We start from the raw sequence: 24,252 nt of genomic DNA on the forward strand, positions 1-24,252 counted from the left end.
CCTGGGGCTGAGTCAAGATGCTTCCTTAACTTCAAAGTCAGGCTTTCACATAGTACCAGACCCTTAGAGAAATGTTCCTTTGTAACTGATGCCTAATGTACTTCTGGATCCTGTGATCAAACCTAGAGCTAGAACTGCCCAGATCACACAGCAGAGGCTGTAGATGAAAGAGGCTCAGGGGACAAATGCTGCAGGTATATTGCTGAATGTCACAGTTCCTCTGGTTCTGTGCTGTCCACAGCAAAGCCAAGCCCAGACAGGCTGGGTTTTGTCTATCATTTCATTTCGAGAGGACTTGAAGGCAAGAGAATTTCTAGAATCTGGGATTGGGCAACACTTCTGGAGTATGGGAAGGCTGGATGTTTAGGGGTGGATATCCAGAGAGGGGAAACTCTGGGGAAGAAGGGCAGGAACATGGGCTTCACGTCTGCAAGCGCTGATGTCTGCTTCCTTTGCTTTGGAAAGAAGCAGATGAACATCTTTGCTCGGGTCAGTGATGTCAGCCCAGCCTAGGGTTCAGGTCCAGCCTTCAGAGAGCCTGTAAATTAAGGGTGGGGACAGGATTTGACCCAAAAGTATCCCTTACAACTAGTCACAATGCCCCATTGCCCTGCTTATCTACCAACTCCACTGTCCCTCAGGCTACACAGGATTAATGACAGGGAAGAACACCGTGTGACAATGGAGGCAGAGACTGGAGGAATGCAGCCACCAGCCAAGGAATGTCAAGGGTTGCCAGCAGCCCCCAGAAGCTAGGAGAGAGACATGGAACATAGCCTCCCTCAGAGCCTCCAGAAGGAACCAACCCTGCTGACACTTTGATTTTAGACTTCTGGCCTCCTGAACTGTGAGAGAATACATTTCTGTTGTTTTCAGCCACCCAATTTGTGGTAATTTGTTAACCGCAAACAAATACAAGAGAAACTAATACAAGCCCTGTGAAACTAATACAAGAGGAGTAAAAACATATGCTCACAAAAAGATCCGAACACAGGGGCTTCCCTGGTGGCGCAGTGGTTGAGAGTCTTCCTGCCGATGCAGGGGACACGGGTTCGAGCCCCGGTCTGGGAAGATCCCACATGCCGTGGAGTGGCTGGTCCCGTGAGCCACAACTACTGAGCCTGTGTATCTGGAGCCTGTGCTCCGCAACAAGACAGGCCGCGACAGTGAGAGGCCTGCGCACCGCGATGAAGAGTGGCCCCCGCTTGCTGCAACTTGAGAAAGCCCTTGCACACATTCGAAGACCCAACCCAGCCAAAAATTAATTAATTAATTAATTAATTAAAAAAAAAAAAGCAAACAAACAAAAGTGAAGACTCCCCAGCATCAGGGTGACCAGCAAGTACTATTTTGAAGGGAGTAGTGGATATTAAGACAGATTTCCATCTTTCAGGGAGTGGTTTCTAAAATTCTGGTGACATTGACATCTTTGCTGAGAGCCTGCTATATGCCAGGCACTGTACTTGATGTGGGGAATATGAAGATTATCAATAAAACAAAGTGCCCGTCTCAGGGAGTGAGACAGACCCATGCACACATCATTATAATCAGGGCCAGTGGAAATACCCGGATTTTCCTCAAACCCAGATATGTGCTTATTTGTTTAGAGGAGAGAGGGACTGAGCTGGTCAGGGAAAAGGGCAGAGAAGAACAGCTTTCAGACCTAAAATCCCTGCAGACAACTGAACCCACCCTCCACAGAAGGCAGTTTCGACATCATGTTTTCCTGAAGGTCCCTTGGGAGTACTACCTTTGTCCCCCAACTGTCCCCACAAGGCACTTATCCAAGAATTTCTTCCAGGCACGTATGGTTGTCTCCATAAGAGAAATCTAGATAAAAACAATATTCTCCATCTTTGTACATTTCTGGTTAATTTTAACCCTCCTAATGGACTAACTCCCTGGGAAAATGTTTGACTACAACATCCCTTAATCCAGCTTTTACTGTAATACAAAGAGGTACATGAAATTAGAGGGTTATGAACATTGAGACATATTGGTAGGGCCCTTAGAGTTGGGATTAAATTATCTCACATGAGAAGTACTTCACGAGTTGTTTTACAGAGCATAGGGGGCATTTTTGATGGAGAGGGCAACCTGCTTCCCTCATTCAGGTGACAGGTGAGATGCATTTCAAAGCCTGGTGTCCAGGCATTTGAGATTGGGAAGGTGAAGATTTCCAGTAGCCAGGTGACTCAATGTGGATTATCAGGATTTAAGTGACACCAGTAAAGCTGATCTCCAATGTCCAGCTAGTAAATATCAGCGAGTTTTGCTGCCCAACATCCATTCATCCCTTTTCTGGAATCTACTATAGCAATTTTTCTCTGGAGAATTGCTGTCTCCCTAACTCCTTGTCTAATGTACTTCAGATGACACTGCTTTTTGCTCCAGGTGGCCCTAGCCTGACCAATCAGAGTACTGCATTTTCCTGGCCAGAGATTTGTTTCAAGGATGGATCCAATCAAAGCCCACAATATATCGTGAGACTTTGTGGAAACCACTGAGACAGCTTTTCCACGGAGTTGATCCTGGAACCGCTGGTATGCATCTTGTTTGCACAGAAGAAGCCTGAGAATGAAGCCAGTGTGAGACAAGCAATGGGGAGAGAACAGAACATACACCATACCTGAATTAAGCCCTACTGCTTTTAAAAATTGCAAAAAAAAGAAAAAAGTTTATAATACATCTTCTTTAAGCAGTTTTCGTTGGGTTTTTTGATACTTGCAATAGAAAAAGTCCTGACCTGTACACTAGGTGATAGAGAATTGGTTTCCTTGGCCCACGCGCCATGAGTAGAGCAGACTTAGTAGGCTTCCAAAGTACAGGTGACCCAGTAGAACTTAATCTCCAAGGTCCACACTAGTGAGTTCCAAACCTTATTGATGACCAACAGACACAACAAAAATATCAGTGGAGCTCCTTACCAAGAAATTCTTGATCACTCTATCTGGTGAAATGGAGGATAGGCAGAAATGGATATTTTTCAAAAGCACCCGTATCATTTATCTATTGCAGTGCCCCAAAACTTAATGGCTTAAAATAACAATACCTATTTGCTCACAGTTCTCAAGGGGCTGCTGACTTGGTTCTTCTGTTAGATTTGCTTGGGATCCTCATGTGGCTGCTGTCATGTGGCAACTCGTCTCCTGTCTCACGTGCTAGCAGTTGATGTTGGCTGAGGATTCTCCACCAATCTAGCTGCAACTTGTCCATATGGTGGCAGCAGATAAGAGAGAGAGAGAGAGAGAAACTGTAAGGTCTCTGAGGCCTAAACTCGTGAGCACACAAGACCAATTCCATCCCATTCTATTGGTCAAAGCAAGTCACATGGCTAGCCAAAGTCAGGAACTGGGAAACTAATCTCCACCACCTAATAGGAGTAGCTGCAAAGAATATGTGGCCGTGTCTAATCTACCATAGTACCCAAGCTTCTTAAGCTTTAATGTAACAAATACCACAAACTTAATGGAGTAAAACAACACAGATTTAATATCTTACGATTCTGGAAGTCAGAAGTCCTAAAATCAATTGGTTGGCAGAGCTGTGTTCTTTCTGGAGGCGCTAGGGGAGAATCTGTTTCCTTACTTTTTTCAGCTTCTAGAAGCCACCTTCATTCCTTGTTTTGCAGCCCCCTCCTCAAGCTTTAAGACCAAAACCAAGCATCAGATCTCCCCACCTCCCCGACTTCTGCTTCCATTGTCACATCTTCGTCTCTGACCCTCCTGCCTCCCTCTTCCATTTTATAAAGACGCTTATGGTTACACTGGGCCCATCCTGATAATTTAAGATAATCTCCCGAATTTAAGATCCTTAATCACACTGCAAAGTCCCTTTCGCCATTTAAGGTGACATACTGACAGGTTCTGGAGATTAGGACACGGACATCTTTGGAGGATGATTATTCTGTTACCACATTTGGGAATCTTAGATCAAGGGAAACTGTCACATAATTCAAAGGATCCAGTGATCTAGTCTGGGTTACCCTGACAGGCTCTGCATGCTCAGGCAGCATACAGGCAGTCAACGGACTGGGCTCCATTTTTTTTTAATATTTATTTGTTTATTTGGCTGCACCAGGTCTTAGTTGTGACACGTGGGATCTTCGTTGCCGCATGCAGGATCTTCATTGTGGTGTGCAGGATCTTTTAGTTGCAGCATGTGGGATCTAGTTCCCTGACCAGGGATTGAACCCAGGCCCCCTGCATTGGGAGCATGGAGTCTTAACCACTGGACCACCAGGGAAGCCCCAGGACTGGGCTTTAGATTCAAGCAGACCAAGGTTTGAATTCCAGTTCACCACTGTCAACTGAAAAAAAGTACACAACGTGAGAGTTGTGATTAAGTTTTATTGGGGTCAAAATGAAGACTATATCCCAAGAGACAGCCTCTGAGATAACTCTGAGGAACTGCTCTGAAGAAGTAAGGGGGGAGGTCAGTATATATGTGATTTTGGTGAAGGAGGATACGTGCAATCTAGCACACATTTTGGTAGAGGGTTGCTGCTAGTCACAAGGAAAAAATGTCTCCATTAATGATTTTAGTGTTTTTCTAGATACGAGAAGATGCAAGAAATGGGGCTCATAAAATCTTACCCTAAAAATATCTATCTGAAGGCCTGTTCTGCCAGTTTTTCCCAGAGCACAGAATGCCTCATCCCTGATCTCTCCTCCGAACTCCTTTCAGGGTGTGTTGAAGGTCAGCCACTGCAGTGGCCAGTGACTTCATTCTTGTGGTGCCAGATGGCAAGTGACAATTTTTAGTTGGCAGTGCCCGATCATGGTCATAAATTCGACCATGGTTTGGGAGGCACTTCGTGAGCATTTTGTCCCAGAGTGCTAAGGCATTCCTGCACCACGTGAGGGTTTCGTCGATAGGCAACTCAATGTGCTGTTACTGGACTAGGCCCTATTAACAGTAGCCAAAGTCTCTGGACCACAAGACAGTCTCACTAGTCTGTTATGGTACAGGAAATGATTCCCTCTTGTTGCCTTTCCCCATATCAAGAGTTACACTATTACGATCATTGATGTGACATAGAACTATGTATATGGTCAACTGCTTCAAGTTCACCTAGTCATTATTTTATCAAAGTCTCAGTCACACATTTGATAATGCAAAAAACAACAATTTTAGGGCTTCCCTGGTGGCACAGTGGTTAAGAATCCGCCTGCCAATGCAGGGGACACGGGTTCGAGCCCTGGTCTGGGAAGATCCCCCATGCCACGGAGCAACTAAGCCTGTGCACCACAACTACTGAGCCTGCGCTCTAGAGCCCGTGAGCCACAACTACTGAGCCCGCGTGCCACAACTACTAAAGCCTGTGCACCTCAACAAGAGAAGCCACCGCAATGAGAAGCCTGTGCACTGCAACGAAGAGTAGCCCCCGCTCGCCGCAACTAGAGAAAGCCTGCGAGCAGTGACGAAAACCCAACACAGCCAAAAATAAATAAATTAAATAAGTAAATTTATTTAAAAAAAGATTTTGTAAAACAGGCAAAATACAAATGATATAGCTAGTAGTATTAGTAAGGTTATAAATAAGAATTTAAGCCTAGAACTTCTATTAGGTGCAGCCCAGTATATCCCCAGGTCATCTGACTTAGCCTGTTCTATAACAAGTCTTATCTTTAAAGGAAATTATATATTGGTATTGTTTATAAGGCACCCGACCCAATTTCCTACTGTTATTAGCTAGTTATCCTTCGTATGATTTAATATACTAAAGGAGCCTTTAAACTTGAGCATAGCCTGGTGTTAGCCACATAGATACATACCAGAACTGTGTGAGGTTTCCTTGTCATAAACAGGAGGTTATGGTTTTTGACTGAGATTCCACTTGGTGTTCTGATTGAGCTTGAGTGACCCTAAAAGAAAATTCATATTTATGGTCAGAGTCGGAGCAGGTATTATTAATTGACCAGGTGTGGGATATCACCTAGTAATATCAATAGTGGCCTAAAGAGAACTATAATTTCTTTCTTCTACAATAAATTTCCTAAGGGCTAACCAATTAGAGCCTTGGAGTGGAGAAATCCACCAAAGTAATCCAGAAGAACTGGATATAGGTAAATAGCCATATACGCCAACAATTGGATTAACTTTACACTCAGTATAAGATTGTGAAATACATTCAGTTCATAAGCAAAGTTGTGAGCAATTATCAAAGTAATTGGTAGACAGGCCTGGTCCAGCATCTTGGGTCAGATGTCTATTTCAGATGTCATCTTCTCATCCTAGTCTGGAAGTTTCTCCTCTGTTTGAGTCTTGTTTTAAGGTGATTTTAAAGTCAGCAATCCTCTCTCTAGGCCAGTCCAGTGTGGGGACACTTTTGGAAACATTAATCCAAGAGCCAATTCCTTTCAGTTTCGCTGTGCATGAGCTAGTTAAGAGTACCTGATAAGGGTCTTTCCATCTAGGTTGGAGAGAGTCCTTTAAATGATGTTTTTTCCAGTATGCATAATCCCTGGCTACAGGTCATGAGGCATCTGATCTTCATCCAAAGATAGATTACTGAGATAAACTTCAGAAACAAATTAGTGTCCTTTTAATAATTCAATTAAACTTTACAATAATATAACATAATAGCAAGGAGCTGAATCGGAAGTGAGGCTTAAGCAGTAAATACAGACCTCAATTAACAAAACTAGTATTTGATATCCACTAAAACATAAATTTTTCTCTCTAAAATTACCCTCATTTTTACCAAATATAGACAAATTAAGATTAATTTGTTTGCATATTAAGTCTAATTTTAATAAACTTGGCCTGATTACTTAGGTAAGTGTAATTGATCATATAGGATCTTTTATATTGGCCATGGGGAACTTTTCATTAGGAGTCTCGGACTGAAGTTTTTTTTAAAAAAGCCCTCTCAGGGACTTCCCTGGTGGTGCAGTGGTACAAAATCTGCCTTCCAATGCAGGGGACATGGGTTTGATCCCTGGTTGGGGAACTAAGATCCCACGTGCCACAGGGCAACTAAGCCTGTGCACCAAAACTACTGAGCCTGCGCGCCACAACTAGAGAGAGAAAGCCCACGCACCACAACTAGAGAGAAGCCTGTGTGCTGCAATGAAGACCCAGCACAGCCAAAAAAAGGAGGAAAATAAATAAATAAAATAAAGTAAATGAATATTAAAAAAACAAAAGACCTCAAGGTCAAGGAAAGCAATGCCAAAGGCTTGTCACAGATTTTGCCTTACAGATTTGGGTGAATTACTCCCTTTTCAAGATCCCCACAATATCACCAGCCAGGAGGTTGCCTTCCTTATTTATCTGATAAGGCTACTGGGAACCTATGAGTTTCCAATTTCTGAAGGAATCAGGTAGACAGAAAAGATAAATGTTTCAATTCTGTTTACAGAGGTACAACTTACCAAATTGCTGTAAGTCATAACTAGCTTGAGGGAAGGGTCTGCTTATGGCTGGAAAACACAGATTAAAAGCCAGTAATGTTTTAGACAGAAACCATAAAAATTATAACCACATTCATCAGTTCACTCAGTCCTATGTAACTAATCGTTTCTGTTAATAGTTTCATGAAGCCATCCGGTTTTCCAGTAGAATTTTTAAATTTCTTACCCAGTTCAGCAAAATGCTCTAAAAGTTATCAGAAATCTGTACTTGTCCAAAAGTCCTTGCTATGAATCTTCTTGAAGAGGAAGCATTTTTGCATAGGCATAAGTGTAAGACAATAACTGTCTATGAATGACAAAAGACTTAAGAAGGCACAGTTAAAGACCTGATTACAATGCTATTGACAAAGAAACTTGGTTACTGCTGTGACACTTTAGGATAATAACCAGAATTATGACGGATAAATTTTACCAGGACATACCAGATTTTTAGGAATTTTAGGTAATTTCTAGACTATGTATATTAATGATATTTACCCATGCAATACAACCTAAGAAGATTTATTACTCATTTGACAATAGTTCCCATGTAATTTAACATACCAAATGAACCTAATTAGTTTAATACCCCTCTTTGGGATGTTTCAGGGAGCCCTTTGAAGCTAGCTAGAGGTCAAAGGAACATCTTTAGAATTTGATTTGGGAACTTTGTCAAAAAATATCTAAAAGTTTTTAAAACTCTTGGTCAAATAGGATCATAGGTCACTGTGAAACAATGCTTATCCACTTAACCAAAGTGACACAAAGATTTCAAAGGCAATTACACACAGTTATAACATATTACCAGTTAAAGGTTAAAGAAACTTTACAATCTGTTATCAAAAGTGGATCAATATTCTAAGAAAACTGTGTCATCTTAACAGAGAGAAAATCCAAATTCAGGTTTTGCACCAGCTTATTTCTAAAATTCATTTACTCAATTAAACTTATTCTACACTTAGCCAATCCTGACCATGGTCGCCAAAACTGTCGACTGGAAAAATATGCACAACATGAGAGTTGTGAGTTAAGTTTTATTTGGGGCGAATGAGGACTATAGCCCAGAAGACAGCCTCTCAGATAACTCTGATAAACTGCTCTGAAGAGGTAAGGGCGGAAGTCAGTATATATGTGATTTTGGTGAAGAGGGATACATGCAGTCAAGCACACATTTTGGCAGAAGGTTGCTGCTACTCATGAGGAGCAGATGTCTCCATTTATGATTTTAGTGATTCTCTAGATATGAGAAGATGCAAGAAACTGGGCTCATAAAACCTTCTGAAAATATCCAACTATCTGAAGGCCTGTTCTGCCAATTTCTCCCAGAGCACAGAAGGCCTCATTCCTGATCTCTACCCTAAACTCCTTTCAGGGTGTGTTGAAGGTCAGCAACTGCAGTGGCTTGAGACTTCATTTTTGTAGTGCCCGATGGCAAGTGACAATTTTTAGTTGGAACCACACACCAGCTGGGTGAACTTGGACAAGTTGGTAATCTTTGAGAATGTTTTCTGAATTGTAAAATAGGGATAATACCTATCTCACAGGACTGTTATAAGTTTTAAATGAGAAAATATATGTAAAGCACTTCTGATGGTACCTGGAACATAATAGACTTAATAAATGGTAATTAGGGATTTCCCTAGTGGTCCAGTGGGTAAGACTCTGCGCTCCCAATGCAGGGGGACGGCTTCTATCCCTGGTCAGGGAACTAGACCCTGCATGCATGCTGCAACTAAAAGTCTGCATGCCGTAACTAAAGATCCCACATGCCTCAACGAGGATCCTGCGTGCCGCAGCTAAGACCCAGTGCGGCCAAAATAAATAAATGAATATATTTTTAAAAAACGGTAATTATATTAGAAAGAGTCCTGGTTAGGTTTTCAAACTTCAGAAACATAGTTTCACATGGCCCCTCAGGTCTGTCGCTGGAACTGGTCATGTTGACTTGGGAAGAGTGAGAAGAGGTGACAGATATTTTGGGAAAAGACAAATCTTTCTGGGGTTAGGGATCAATAAGGACAAACTTCAGGATTTAGGAGACATAGAACCAAGTGTCTACAGTATTGGAAGAAGCATAGGGATTTTATTGGTTGCTGTTGTTGTTGTTTTCAAGATTCTGAAGCATTAATGGGGCAACTTTCAAAGCTTGGGGAAGAGAGAGAGAGGGAAGAAGTACAGGACGTGAAACCTTGCAGGACCCTGTGGGGCCCTCCAAGGTATAAATCCTTTCCATGTCCCCTGTTTCTTCTCTGTAGGAAATAGTCTTCATTCAGCCTCCTTGACCTTTCCTGAGTTCCAAAGGGCAGATTCAAACAGTTGCTTATCAGGGAAGGGAGGGATTGCAGAAAGAAAGGAGGAGCAATCAAGAAACAGTAGTGCAGCATGGGGCAGGTTCCTGGTTCCTCTTCAAGGAATATACATAACAATATATGTTTGAGTTCTTCTGCAGGAACTAAGGCCCCCTCCCAGGTGGAGGATGGTAACTTCAGGCTAAGCACTAGATTCTGGGAACACCACCCTCTTACCTCACCACCAACCAATCAGAAGTCTGTACAAGGTAGAAGATAATGAAGACTCTGACCCCTTCCCCAAATGATTCTCCTTTTGAAAACTTTCATGGTCCAGCAGAATCTCTGGAGTTGGTTTTTGGACACAAGTCTGCCTTCTCCCCAGGTTGCCAGCCTCCTGAATAAAGCAACCTTTCCTTTCCAAGCAACACTTGCCTCTCAAGTATGGGTTTTTGAGTGGTGAACAGCTGAACCTGAGTTTGGTAGCAGAAGTCCATGAGGTTCAGAAGAGAGACAGCTTTCTGAAACTTCAGAAAAATGACGTGGTTTTAGTGTTTCCGTGAGTTAAATCTCTGTTTCTGAAAATAGCTATACATGTTTCTGGAGCTCAGGTGAACTTGAGGTCGACATAGCTTGAGGAAAATGGTGAGTTTCATAGGTTCTCTATAAATGATTTTTTAAAGTGCATTCCAATTTTGTGATTAATATGGTATACTATGCATTATGGCACATCATGCTGCAAAGAATAATTTATAGTTATTGAAAAGAATTTAAACTTAACCCACCAACAGGTGTTTCATCACAAAATTCCAGGTGCATGTGGCCATAGGAATATTTTCTTCATCTTTACATTTGAAACTGTTATAATCACATTCGGAATGTTCTGATGATTTTTGAAGAGGCTGGAATAGTCCCATTTTTCTTGTTTATTTTTTAGGGGTTCCTTATTTTGCAGATATATTAGAACTGGCTTCAACAAGCAAGCAGGTATCTTACAGGATATTTGGCTAATCCACGATAGGTAAATCTGGCTTTAGCTGCACTGAGAGAGACAATGGAAATTTTGAACTACTCTTGAGTGGGGCTAGGGAGCATAAGCAGATAGGGTAGGGGATCCTTGGAGAAAAAGAACCAGGCATGGCTTTCTTGACAGAAGCCATTTTGTTATCTAAGCCTGGCCACAATGCGTGCCCTTGCACAGGTCTCAGTAATTAATGATCTTAAGGGAAGAAAAGAATGCAGAAACATTACCTGTTATTAGGCAAGAGAAGTTCTAAAGAGTCCCAGTTCTCTTTCAATGGCAAAGATTAGCCTGAAGTGCTCAGCAACCAGATCAACTGGAACCTTAGGGATAATGATGTTGACGTTTTATGAACTTCATGACTTCAATCAACTGAAGCTTGAGCTCTGTCAATCATGAATATGCTTAAAACTTCTCCAGTTTGACAGTTCTGGGAGACACTGTTTTGGGAAAGATCCTCAGGGTTCTCCTTACTTGCTGCAAGTAATAAATCCTTCCTTCTGTCACTCTTTGATTTCATTGCATCTTTTGGCTCAACACCCACCAAGAGGCAAACCCAGTTTCTTGGTAACGGGAAGGGAAGAAAGGGCGTAAATGATGTAGAAGCGGCTCAGGAGCTGGAGCGCACAGGGCAGCAGTTCAGCTGGGGTGTGGGGGCTCCTGCTAGATCCCCCATTGGGCTTTAATCCAGCCACACTGTTATGAAACAGGGGCTCCTTGAAGAAATTACTTGGGTCACTAAGGTCGGAGACTCATGAAGTGCCAGCATCCTCGTGTAATCCTCCCTCCCGTGACCTTGGGATCAGTAGCCTAAAGACAAAGGCGGCCTCTGTGCTTCCTATCTCAGGGGCAGGAAGGGGAGCAGAATGCCTCAAGGTGGCTTACATAGCTATGTCTTAAAGCAGACTTGGAGAGAGCAGTGATTCAGAAGGAGGTAAGAAAACTTGGGGGGGGGGGGCAAGTCCTATCGAAACGTTTAGTGCAGTAAAGTGGTCTGAGGGGTCCACATAAGTACTAAGAACAATGATTACTTAATACAAGTTTGCAACCTTAGAGCTGGAAAGGACCTCAGCAACAATCTAGTCCAAACCTTTCGCTGCCATGGAACTCTTCCTTCAAACAACATCTTCCATAGGAGTCTAAATACAAACCCACATGAAAGCAGGATTGTTCTGGTTGGGGAGGGGTGGGGGAGGGGCTGGGCGAGGCTAGGGAAAAAAAGCTTATTCATAAGATTAGAAAAAAATTTTAAATCATCATGGAAGAAAATCTTTGAATTTATATTTTTATCATAGGCTAAAGAAAACATTGATTGTAAAGTTCCCCAAACGGACACATTAGTAATTTATAAAGTGAAGAGCCTTTGGATTTTAAGGGCATTTTTACTAAAGACATGAGAACAGGGACTCTGACTTTGAGTCTCACGGAAATGAGCCTTGGATGCAAATGTTCAGGTTTCTGGACTATGCTCTGCAGGCTTGGGGCAGTGAGTCCCCAAGCCCCACCAGGTGGCGCCCGTGTTCGGCATTTCCATAACGTTTAGTTCTCTCCTCAAGGGTCAGACAGCCTGCCTCGTGTTTTGTAGGTTTAGATAATCCGACTGGCTGTTACGCTCAAGAAAACAACACTTGTGTTCTTCTGTTTTAACCTCCTTCCCTTTCACTTTCGTTCCAACTATCCAAATCCGCTTACCCTTGGTGTTGCCGAGGCATCTTAACTTTTCAGAAAAGTAAAGGGAAAACCCCCACCCATTCCAAGGAAGAAGACAGGAAGAGCCTTCTTTCCAGGGGGTCTGGTGCAGCAGGACGAAGGCTGGGAATTTGGAGACATTTAGTTCACGCTTTGCCAACCACAGATCTCCTCTGGCCTCACTTTCCTCATCCTTAAAATGGCTCTGAGCCCTACCATCCGTGGCATCCCATTGCAGGGGAGTCAGACATACCTCAGCTTAAATTCCGGATCCTAGTTAAATCTATATAAAAGAGGGATGTCATCTAGTATGGTTACCGAGGCTAAATGAAAAGATTCGTGGCGCCGGTGGTGTCACAAAATGGGTTTATTATTATTGGTTTCCTTTGTTAACTCATTACCCTCCGGAGGGACGCCCCTCAGTGGAGAAGTCTGAGAAATTACCCATGTCTTTCGTTCTTATTTTATTCATATTCAAGGGAGGTTTTAGAACTCTAGGCTGCAACTTGCTAAGAGATAGCTAGCTGACCGTGAGGTGCCGGCTGCCACTTCTGAGGCAGAAATCGGGGGCTGCTATTTCACAAACCCCCCGTCAGGGCCCTTCTACCTCCCCAGCCGCGGCCCTCAGGCCTCGGCCAGCGACCAGAAAACCTCAGGCGGCGGGTTCCCAGCCTCCCGCCTCCCACCTTCCGGGGCCAGCGAGAGCTTCCGAGACACGCGCCGCTCAGTGGGGAGTGGCCTCGGCCCCGCCCCTGTGCGTGGCCACATTGTTGCGCCGAGGCGTTTCAAGGGGCGTACCGCGGTTGCTAGGCGACCACACCACTCCCCTTCCCGCCCCTGCTGCTCCTCTGGCAGCTGTCGACCCCAGCCAGTCCCGAGCGGACGCGCTGGGAGCTGCACTGTGTGGAAGAGAGGTACCGAGGAAACGTCGCGGCCCGGGAGGCAGCCGCCCCAGCTCAGGTGGACGCTGCTCGCCTGACCGTCCAAACGCCGCCCCTCCCTCCGGGGGGTCCGGAGCTAACGGATGGGAGGCACAGCTCGCGGGTCCGGGCGGAAAGATGCGGGGCCGCCAGGAGACGGACTGCCGCCCCAGCCGCGGAGGTAACGGCGCCGGGGGATAACGCGCTGGGGCTCCCGAAGGAGCCGCTGCAGCTGGCAGGCGAGGTCGGGGGGCGTGGATGGACTGCGCTGGAGGTTGAGCGAGCCCCCAAGCAGTAAGGACGAGGGAAGGGGTCTGACTCCCTCTCCGGGACTGGCCCACCCTCTTCCTCTCCATCAGCTCCCCTGCCCCCAGCCCAGCGCGGGAGTGGGCTAGAAAGGAGTTAGGCAAAGAAGAATTCCCACCCTGGGGATTATTTCTCAAGTCCTACATCGGGGGTATATGGTAGGAACTCTGAGAAGCTGGGATTTTTTTGGTGGGGTTTTTAGCAAACTGGGGGAGACAGGGAGCAATCCCTTTTCAAATAAGCCCTGTTGCTCAGAGCAGATAACCAAGGGCTTTGCCGTGAGGGGTGTAGGTGAGGGGCTCTGCCGAGTAGGACTTTTTGTGGATCGTGTTTTGAGAGATTCTCCACCTTTCATAGGATTTTACACCTTGATGGAGAGTAGGGACCACCTGCCCACTTCATTTGCATGGAGACTACCTTTGGGTAATTTCCTTTGGCTATTTATAGGAAATCTTGTAGGTCTTCAGTCTGTCTTTTTCTTTGTAAATGTGGACGTCTGTCCCATTTTGTTTGTTTTATTCGTGCTGTTGGCAAAGAATCAGTCACATCCAGAATTTTTGGTTCTTGTCAATGAAGCAGTTCCCGTTAAAGGTATAATTTTATCAGAATGTAAGCATGTTTTTTAAAAAGAGAACATTCCAAAAATATATGTAGTGGGTTTTCTGTTTGGTTTTTGGGTTTCGTTTTATTTTCTCTTTGTACTCCTATAACACATCGATTAAGAAAACTCTAGAATTTTACAAAACAGTTTTTATAAGCCACTAAAATATTCCAGCATAGTTTTAAAGATTAAAAAAAATTCTTCCCTTGCAGCTGGCTCATTATCATTGTATTCATAGTATATCACGTAAAAATGATACAATGAAATGCTGATGTGTGTTACTGGGAAATCCATGTTCTCGGTGGCAGATGAAATACATTATTCAGCGCCATCCTGTGGATTAAATAAATCCTCTCCGTCTTTTGTGTTCCCTTACAGCGGTGGAGGGAGGCACAGTGTTAAAGAGCAGAGAAATTATCATTTGGCATTTAGCTTCCACCATCCACCCGAAAATTAAGTGGGTAAAGATGTGAAATCCAGTACGTTTTGTAATTTAGAGAATCCCTATAGTATTTGCTGTAGAATTCACTGTAGTTTTCTACAAGTTAGATAGATGTTAAGTAGGAAAATAAATAAATAAATATAGAGGAAAGCCCTAAGAAGGCCTTTTATTTCTTGCTTGTGAGACCCAGAAGTGCATAGACTGGAACTATTCTTCCCTTTACAACATGTGGCCAACGGCTCAGAGAGGAAGGTAGAGTAGCCAGCCAGTGGTAGAGCTGAGATTAGAATCCAAGTCTCCGACTTGAAAATACAGTTCTCTGTCTTGTTTGTTTGTTCTGGTTAGCTTTTAGGCTTCAGATTTCAACTAGCCTTCGTTTTCAAGTAGTAAGTTAAATGAGATTCTTTTGATGGTCCCTATTGTTAACAACATTCAGAGAGTAAGACTTATTTTAACAAGTTCAAACTATAAACCTAGAAATGCTGTCCTTTCTTTAAAAATAAAAAAAGGAGGAAAAGTTGGGTTTCCTCCCTTCCTCTGCCAAATACCCCTGTGGTGTGTATTCAGTGCCAAAATGCAGTGTGGACATTTGTTTGTATTTTTTTTTTTTTTTGCTGTACGCGGGCCTCTCACTGCTGTGGCCTCTCCCGTTGCGGAGCACAGGCTCCGGACACACAGGCTCCCCGGCCATGGCTCGCGGGCCCAGCCGCTCCGCGGCATGTGGGATCTTCCGGGATAGGGGCACGAACCCGTGTCCCCTGCATCGGCAGGCGGACTCTCAACCACTGCGCCACCAGGGAAGCCCCATTTGTTTGTATTAATTCTTCTTTGTAGCAGATATGAAGCAGTTAAAGGGTGTTTTGGAAATACAAATTTATATACTTCAGTTACTGACAGATTTTATCTGTAATCCTTTCAACTAGATTGGATGATTTTGTCTATGATACTGTCCTAATAGATGAAACCAAAGGCTCACCCTGTTCAAATGCACTCTGCAATCCTTCTGAACCACCTCTACCCAGAAGACTAAATGTAAGTAAATGAAGTAATTCTTTGAGCTCTAATGGGCCTGGAAAGGAGGAAGTGCTACTTTAAATGGTCAAGGTACAGTTACATGTCACTGGTAACCCAGGCTCTTTTTTATTCACTTTTGGTTTCTCTTGACTTTGAAATAACAATTTCTGTGGTCCAAGTTCAGCTTTTCAGAATGATTTTGATTTGGAGCCCACCTATTCCTTTCAATCACTGGGGTAAATAGGGAAAAAAACGACATGCTACTTTTATCTAGATAGTGTTTGTTTTGTTTTTTTTCCTGCGGTACGCGGGCCTCTCACCTTTGTGGCCTCTCCCGTTGCGGAGCACAGGCTCCGGACGCGCAGGCTCAGCGGCCATGGCTGACGGGCCCAGCCACTCCGCGGCATGTGGGATCTTCGCGGACTGGGACACGAACCCGTGTTCCCTGCATCGGCAGGCGGACTCTCAACCACTGCGCCACCAGGGAAGCCCTAGATAGTGGTTATTTTTTTTGATAGAATGATATGTACAGTATATTATGATGGCTCATTTTAACAAGAACAAGAAACAGAAAATACCTCTGAACTTACAGATCTGCAGATTTTTCCTGCACGGTAGAAATGCAGTCCTAGCTTCTTAGTATGCTTTAGAGAACCATTTTATAGATCATAAATGAAACTTGAGCAATGCATTTTGGTTTCGATGCATTTAATCATTTTGGAGCTTGCAGACATTTAGCTTTTGACACCGTTTTATGTTTAAGAGAATAAATTAATTCCCATTCCCTCGGCACTCATAGAGAGGTAGGGAGAGCAGGGTTTTGGACAAGTTCCATGACAGGGAGAATCTATCCTGTGACTTTAAAATTTGCTGCATATATCATCAACGAACAAACTGAATAATTGAGTAGACTAATTTATCAATAATTCTCCTTCCTATTTCTGTTTAAGACCTAAAATTATTTCTATGTAAAACACTGCTTGCATTTTTCATAGTCCTTCCCAACGCTTTGTCAGCTTTTGCCATTAAAAATCAACCCCTTCACTACTTTCAAGGCTAATAATATTACAAGATACGGGCTACATATATTTGGAAGGCTGGTCACCCTATTTTTAATCTCCTTTCCAAAGTGCAGTAAGTTTCCATTCTCCACAAGCTTATTGTTTTTAATATGTAAAAACCTCTAAGAGCTCCGGAACCACCTATATACTCGTGTGTTGACTATCAGATTTCGTGGTTACTTGCTGACAATTAGCACATCGCTCTGGGAAACTTTTACAGTCCGTCATCATGTGACTTAAAGTCCATTTTAACTTTACTTCAGATTTGGCCAGTGCTAATCACCATATAGTAGGGCAATTAAATTGTATGTTTCAGGATCAAAATGAATTTTTTTACTGTGTGGTATTCAGAGTAACACAGCTTGCAAAACACAAGATTTTAGATTCTAAAACAATGGTGTCTTTGCAAATTTTGCTGAAAAAAGTGCTTTTGACCTCTTAGTAACACTTATAGTTCATTATGCCATGACTCCATTGCGAGACGCTATTGCTCATTTCACAAAGTGCTTTGGCTTCCTTGTTTATCCAAGATGCCCTTACATTCTTGTTGGAAACTATAAATCATCTGCTCATAGGCTTTTATTGGGTTAGCTTTGTGTTGCAGAGATTTAGGGTCGAGAACGAGGGAGGGGGTGGTGTTTTATATCTGGACGAGAAGGATATTCCTTTTCTGAATTTCTCAACAAGATCTTTAAGACTTGATTAACGCAGTTGAAGATTCTATTTGAAATGTCAAGAGTGCTCCAAATTGATCAGCTCGGTGCTTTGTGACCACCTAGAGGGGTGGGATAGGGAGGATGGGAGACGCAAGAGGGAGGAGATATGGGGACATATGTATATGTATGGCTGATTCGCTTTGTTATAAAGCAGAAACTAACACACCATTGTAAAGCAATTATACTCCAATACAGGGGTGTTAAAAAAAAAAAAAAAGAGCGCTCCAAATTAACAATGTACATGAAGCATTCTTAAATGAAACATGATTAATCTGGCATTATTTGTCTCTCTGGATATAATTACATAGTTAAAATATTTGAAGTCGATAGCAGACATTGGTCAGTTCTTGTGATTATAACCCTAGACTAGAAATATACAGTGTTTTGTAACTACTTTAACATGTGTGAAAATTGTAGATTCTCGTAGAACAACGGAAGGAAGATTTTATTTATAGCACAGCAGACTTGATACATAATTGATTCAGACCAGTATTTGAGTTATTACAGGAAAGGAAAGAAAGCTAAGGCGAGAACCCCTCCCTGTGTGGAAAAATTTCTTTCTGGAATTCTTCAGATTCATTGGAGGTTCAAACCTTGACAGTCCACAGGGGACTAGACCTGAAGTGTCTTGTTCTGTTCTGGAAGCCACACTTGCAGAGAGATATAACGTGCAGCCCATAACGTGCTGAGAACGTGAATAGGATATAGTAAGGCAGCCTGACCCAGGCTGTGTGAGGTGGAGGATGTGATGGGGATGATGAGCCTCGAGAAAAAATGGTGAAGGCAGGACAGCCCCTTTTAGGTATCTGAAGGGCTTTAACATGGAAATTTGGACACTCCTGTGTAGTTCCGGAGGGCAAAATAAGACTTAATTTGCAGAGAGAGAGATTTAGGCTCACTTTAAGGAAAAACCATGAGTCAGGAAATCCAAATGACATCCTTAATCTTATTGTAATAGTTCTGTGGAAGTTAAATTTCTGTTCTTATTAACAGTCTGTACCTGAGACCCTCTCTTTACCACAAACAGAAATGAATACCTCCAGAGCCAGCACAGCCTTACATGTAGGTAGAGTAGGTGAAATGCCCAGGGGTGGACCCTGGACCACAAATACCTTTCCTACCAGCTTGTCATTGATGACCGCGGGTCCTAGAGAGTCATTCCCTTGGGTTAAGGCATTGATCTTTTTAAAGGTCAAATATGTCTGGAGAGATAACCCATTAAATTGCATGGCAAGTTGAAAGGAGGTTTTATGTGGGGGAGAAAGTGGGTGAGGTGTTTCCACGCATCCTAAGGGAAGGCTGATTGTGCAGGCCTTCACGGAGCAGAAGGCATAGTTGATGCCAGATGTCTGGTGGAGGGAGTCTGGAACTGCAGAGGAAGGCACCACAGAGAGAAAAGATAAGCTGAAAGGGGAAAGGGAGGGTGTATTGGAGTTTAAACAATATATTGAGAATTTTGCCTAATTGTTACCAGTGTTTTTAACATGTTTTATAGTTTCTGAGGGTCTTTCACATATATTACTAATTATAATTTGATTCACGCAACATCCTGCAAGGAGGTATTATTATCCACATTTTAAAGATAAAGAAATTGAGGCTAAGAAACTGGGCTAAAGGTTAAGCCTACCCTGGGACCTACAGTTTTTGAGCAGTGTAGCCAGGACCCCAACCTAGGCCTTCTGACTTCACGTTTCTTCAGAATGTGTCCCCAAGATTTTAGCAGTAAATATTTAGATGCATTTAGGTTAGGTAGTAAAAATTTAAGGAAAACTGGTTTAGATGCATGCAAATATTTGGTTTTGTTATGTAAATCTACCTAAAACCAAATAATTATAATTCCCTAGTTCAGCCAAACCTATCTCCTAATAGATTGTAGTGCCTTGAGGTAACCTGTTTTTTGGCACTTTTATAATTGTGAACAATTAGTGCTCATGTGAATGTTAGATGGATGGATGAGACCTTTTTTTTTCCATCCCTAAAAACAGGAATGGTTATTTGACTTAATTGCTGATAAACAAAATGTTGCATTATATTTACATCTTAGCAAGGTATTTAGGTTCTGTCTGCCAGCCTGTTTTATTTTCTTGACTAGTGATAGTTCTCTATTTTGGTATCAGAGATCTCTCCTGGTCCGTATCTTGCCTCTTTATTTAGAAACTCAATGCCAAAGTATGGCTACCGTTGTACTGGCTGCTTTGCTTATATGTAAGATGGTGCAGTGCCTCATTTTTGTAACTGTAGTACTATATAAATGTTTAAATTGATTAAATGACCTAAAAGAAGCAGGCAGGAACTAATGTCGTGCTCTTATAACTAAATTAGGGGCTGTCTAAAGTATGCCAACACTTAATGTTTTTTTCATCCCTTTTTTGTTTTTTATATTTACATCTTTTATATTTTTATTTATACAGGTGATGGGTCAGGTGTTGTTTGCTTAGGTTATATTAAAATTCTCTTTTTTAAATGGTTGGCCACTTTGGATCATTACCTTATAATTTGCGTTATATTTTAAGAGATCATAAAGATAGCTCAGAGCTTCTCTGGAATTATCTACCCCTGATCATAGAGGCTCTCAATCATACAGATCGGGGGTAAAGTTCTTCAGGGTCTGTTAAGAAAAACAGTTGTTCTTTGAAGTATCCCAGACTTTTTTTTTTAAACAACAGATTTAGCACTTTTTTTCTTCTTTCCTTCTAGCACATTCTTATATTTTTCTTAGTATTTTTTTTAGCGTCTGGCTTTTTCATTGTCTTTCCCTCCACCGAGTTTCAAAGAATCTTATTTCATTTCAGAGGTATTTAATAAGTAGAGTTTTCTTCTGTAGGTTATTGTTCCTTGCAGGAAAAGGTGATGCCAAATCAAGTAAAAAGAGTTGTATGCCTTTGTCACGTAGGCGTTTGCTGAGGGAGACTAGTGTATGTGTCTATGAGCAAGGGAAGGACAGAGAAAGGAGACTCTTTGTCTTTAGGAGAGTTTTACAAGAAGCACCGTGGGGCCTTAGATTCTCACTGCTATTCATCAGATACTTAAGGAATTGGCCTTGGTGATCTCAAGAGTTCTCTCTGGATTAGAAATTTTGTGATTCAATGAACTGAGATAGAAAGATGCGATCATTTATTTGGGGACCCAGGAGTAGATGATGAGGCCTTGGTTGATTCCAGGCCAAGGTCAACATTCAGCCCTACTGGAGAATAGTACAGGCACTAGGAGAAGCTGGTACCAGGTTATGTTAATGTTCTGGACCAAGATTCAGAAGACCTGGGGATCACATCCTGCCTCTGTCCCTTTATCATTTACAGAACACTTTAATATGTATTCATTTGCTCCTGGTACATGCCCTTAAGATTTGGGAAGATACTTGAAACAGTTTGTGAACAATATAGGACAGTATATATATAACAAGGGCCAGATTACGTGGCAGACTCGAAAAGCTGCAGCTAAGATGTGAGTGGAGCCATAGTTAGTATGGGCTTGGAGTAGTTCTAAGTGGAAGAGGGAGGACTAGCATTGGGCTTTGAAAGAGCGTAGGATTTGAGTGGATAGGGTGAAAAGATTCTCGGTAGGAAGACATACCAGTTAGAAGGAATCTAGCATGTTTCGGGTATGGTAAGATGACCGTCTTGTTTTGAACAAAGGGAGGCCTATGTAGTGGGGCTGGGGTGGCCACAGCAGTCAGGGAACCTAAGGATTAACATAACACGAGTTTCTAGAGACTCCTGCTTTTCTTATCTCACTTTTGGGCCTTTTAACTACACAACTGGCATGTTTTGTTGTTTTGTTCAGTCAGGGGGACGATTCTTTCGTTCTTCCACCATTTTTAGTGACTTTAACATAGATTCACTTCTCTTTGCCGTAGATCACCACTGAGCATTTAACAAGAGATCCTACTCAGTGCTTCCTGAATGGAGGTGAGATGAAGGTAGAACAACTATTTCAAGAATCTGGCAACAGAAGATCTGATACTTTTCAGTCAGATGGCATCAACGACTCTGAAAAATGCTCTCCTACAGTTTCTCAGGGTAAAAGTTCAGATCGTTTGAATACAGTAAAATCCAGCAGTTCATCCAAAGCATCCAAAGTGTTGCCTCTGACTCCAGAACAAGCACTGAAGCAGTATAAACACCACCTCACTGCTTACGAGAAGCTGGAAATCATCAATTATCCAGAAATCTACTTTGTGGGTCCAAATGCCAAAAAAAGACATGGAGTTATCGGTGGTCCCAATAATGGGGGTTATGATGATGCAGATGGGGCCTACATTCACGTGCCTCGAGACCATCTAGCTTATCGATATGAGGTGCTGAAAATTATTGGCAAGGGCAGTTTTGGGCAGGTAGCCCGGGTCTATGATCACAAACTTCGACAGTACGTGGCCCTGAAGATGGTACGCAATGAAAAGCACCTCCATCGCCAAGCAGCCGAGGAGATCCGGATTTTGGAGCATCTTAAAAAGCAGGATAAAACCGGTAGCATGAACGTTATTCATATGCTGGAAAGTTTCACGTTCCGGAACCATGTTTGCATGGCCTTTGAGTTACTGAGCGTAGACCTTTATGAGCTCATGAAAAAAAACAAGTTCCAGGGTTTTAGTATCCAGTTGGTTCGCAAGTTTGCTCAATCCATCTTGCAATCCTTGGATGCTCTCCACAGAAACAAGATCATTCACTGTGACCTGAAGCCAGAAAACATTCTCCTGAAACACGATGGGCACAGTGCGACTAAGGTCATTGACTTTGGGTCCAGCTGTTTTGAGTACCGGAAGCTTTACACCTATATCCAGTCTCGGTTCTACAGAGCTCCAGAGATCATCTTAGGAAGCCGCTACAGCACGTCCATTGACATGTGGAGTTTTGGCTGCATCCTTGCAGAACTTTTAACAGGACATCCTCTCTTCCCTGGAGAGGATGAAGGAGACCAGCTGGCCTGTATGATGGAGCTTCTAGGGATGCCACCACCAAAACTCCTGGAGCAATCCAAACGTGCCAAGTACTTTATTAACTCCAGAGGTCTACCTCGCTACTGTTTTGTGACCAGTCGGGCAGATGGGAGGGTTGTGTTTGTGGGCGGTCGTTCACGGAGGGTTAAGAAGCGGGGTCCCCCAGGCAGCAAAGACTGGCGGACAGCACTGAAGGGGTGTGATGATTACCTCTTCATAGACTTTTTGAAAAGGTGTCTTACCTGGGACCCCTCTGCCCGCCTGACCCCAGCTCAAGCACTAAGACACCCTTGGATTAGCAAGTCTGTGCCCAGACCTCTCACCATTGAAAAGGTGTCAGGCAAAAGGGTAGTAAACCCTGCAAATGCTTTCCAGGGCCTGGGTTCCAAGCTGCCTCCAATTGTACGAATAGCCAATAAGCTTAAAGCTAACTTAATGTCAGAAACCAGTGGTGGTATACCTCTGTGCACTGTATTGCCAAAACTGATTAGCTAATGGACAGCTGGTGTGCTCAGAGATGAAATGTAGGTATTTTTAATTATCTTGCAAACCTGAAAATGGAAAAAAAGAAACAACACCAAGCCCATTAATGGATATGTTTTTGGTAGACTAGATATCTTTTTTTAACAAGGCAAAGCATTTTTATATGACTGTAAAAGAACTCTTGAAGGGCTAATTACCTAACCAGCTTGTATTGGCCATCCTGGGATACATAGTAAAAGACTTTTTATAAGTCAGTGCATCTTTTGTTATTATTGTCAGGTGTTCACCAACCTGTGTATTATTCTGTGGGTTTAAATCCTTTTCTCTCAAGGTAGACGATATACCAGAAAGTATATCCTGAACATTCACTTCTAGTCTCCCTCGGCATCTGTTCCAGAGGCTTAATTTGGGACATGGCCGTAGTTATAGATGAGACTGAAAACTAGATCTGCCGCGCACTCCAGACCCCACATGTGTATAGAATGCCTTAAAGAAGCTCACACGTAGAGGAAGAGAATTACATTAAAACCCCTTGTTTAAAAAACAGAGCAAAATTCTCAAAAAGAAAGAAGTTCAGACTTGAGGTGAAAATCAATAAGCAAATCTCCTGACATGATAATATTTACCGGGTGCTTATTAAATGTCAGGTTATTCGATCTTGACAGCAATCTTACAAGTGTTAGAAATCAGGGCTCAGAGAAGCCTGGTAATGGGCTCAAATACACCTTTGCTCCAACACCCTGGGGAGCTGGCTTTTGAGCCCAGATGGCTCAGTCTTCAAAGTCCAGGTTCAACCCACATGTAACACTCCCTCTGCTGGTGGCTGTGTGTGCGGGTCGGGTGGGGGTGTTCACACCGATTCTTCCTGCTGACACAACCTAATCTGGCCCACCTACTCTTCAGAAAGGTGAGGGGACTGAAGCCTCCAGAACAAACAGGCTGCCCCAGGGCCCTTCCGGGGCCGGACATGCTGCCCAATCCGTAAAAGAGCCCAGAATCACCACAGCAGAGGCAGTGCTCAAAGCGCCTTGCGCATTTTAACCTTCATTTCCTCGACATCCTTTCACTGGCTAAAACTTAAGTCTTTAAAACTCAGTGTTTGCTAGATCAACCCTCCACTTCGCTCTTTCCACATCATGTCCCTAAAACAATTCCCCCATCAGCCTTGTCCCATCCTACCACCAAAGAGCAGGAGACAGACCCACCGCCCGGCCCCCAGCCCACACCATGCCTTCCATACCAGCAGGAGAACATGTGGCTGCCCAGGAGAGTGCTGGTGAGTAAAGGGAGGTCAGCCTTTTTGACGCGGTACTTCAAAGCATGCAAGAAGCATCTCTGCAACACTTCGTCCATTTGATCTGCAAGGAGAAGACAAGAA

General features: G+C 43.1%; 1 protein-coding gene across 1 annotated transcript; it reads left to right on the forward strand.

The window, feature by feature from the left end:
• Positions 1–13,291: 13,291 nt before the first annotated feature.
• LOC308608570 (dual specificity tyrosine-phosphorylation-regulated kinase 3-like) lies at positions 13,292–24,090 on the forward strand. The gene is made up of 3 exons (XM_081221798.1): positions 13,292–13,496; positions 15,588–15,696; positions 21,312–24,090. The coding sequence occupies exons 1-3, from the start codon at positions 13,420–13,422 to the stop codon at positions 22,884–22,886; spliced, it is 1,761 nt and encodes a 586-aa protein (XP_081077924.1). The 5' UTR covers positions 13,292–13,419; the 3' UTR covers positions 22,887–24,090.
• Positions 24,091–24,252: the final 162 nt, after the last annotated feature.

The sequence above is a fragment of the Mesoplodon bidens genome (assembly GCF_964165515.1).
Source record: "Mesoplodon bidens genome assembly, chromosome: 2".
Taxonomy (NCBI): Eukaryota; Metazoa; Chordata; class Mammalia; order Artiodactyla; family Ziphiidae; genus Mesoplodon; species Mesoplodon bidens.

Bases quoted from the DNA above. Each gene is read 5' to 3' on its own strand.
- LOC308608570 (XM_081221798.1), top strand. From the start codon at position 13,420: ATGGGAGGCACAGCTCGCGGGTCCGGGCGGAAAGATGCGGGGCCGCCA. The intron at 13,497-15,587 runs GTAACGGCGCCG...CCTTTCAACTAG, and splicing joins CTGCCGCCCCAGCCGCGGAG to ATTGGATGATTTTGTCTATG. The intron at 15,697-21,311 runs GTAAGTAAATGA...TCTTTGCCGTAG, and splicing joins CTCTACCCAGAAGACTAAAT to ATCACCACTGAGCATTTAAC.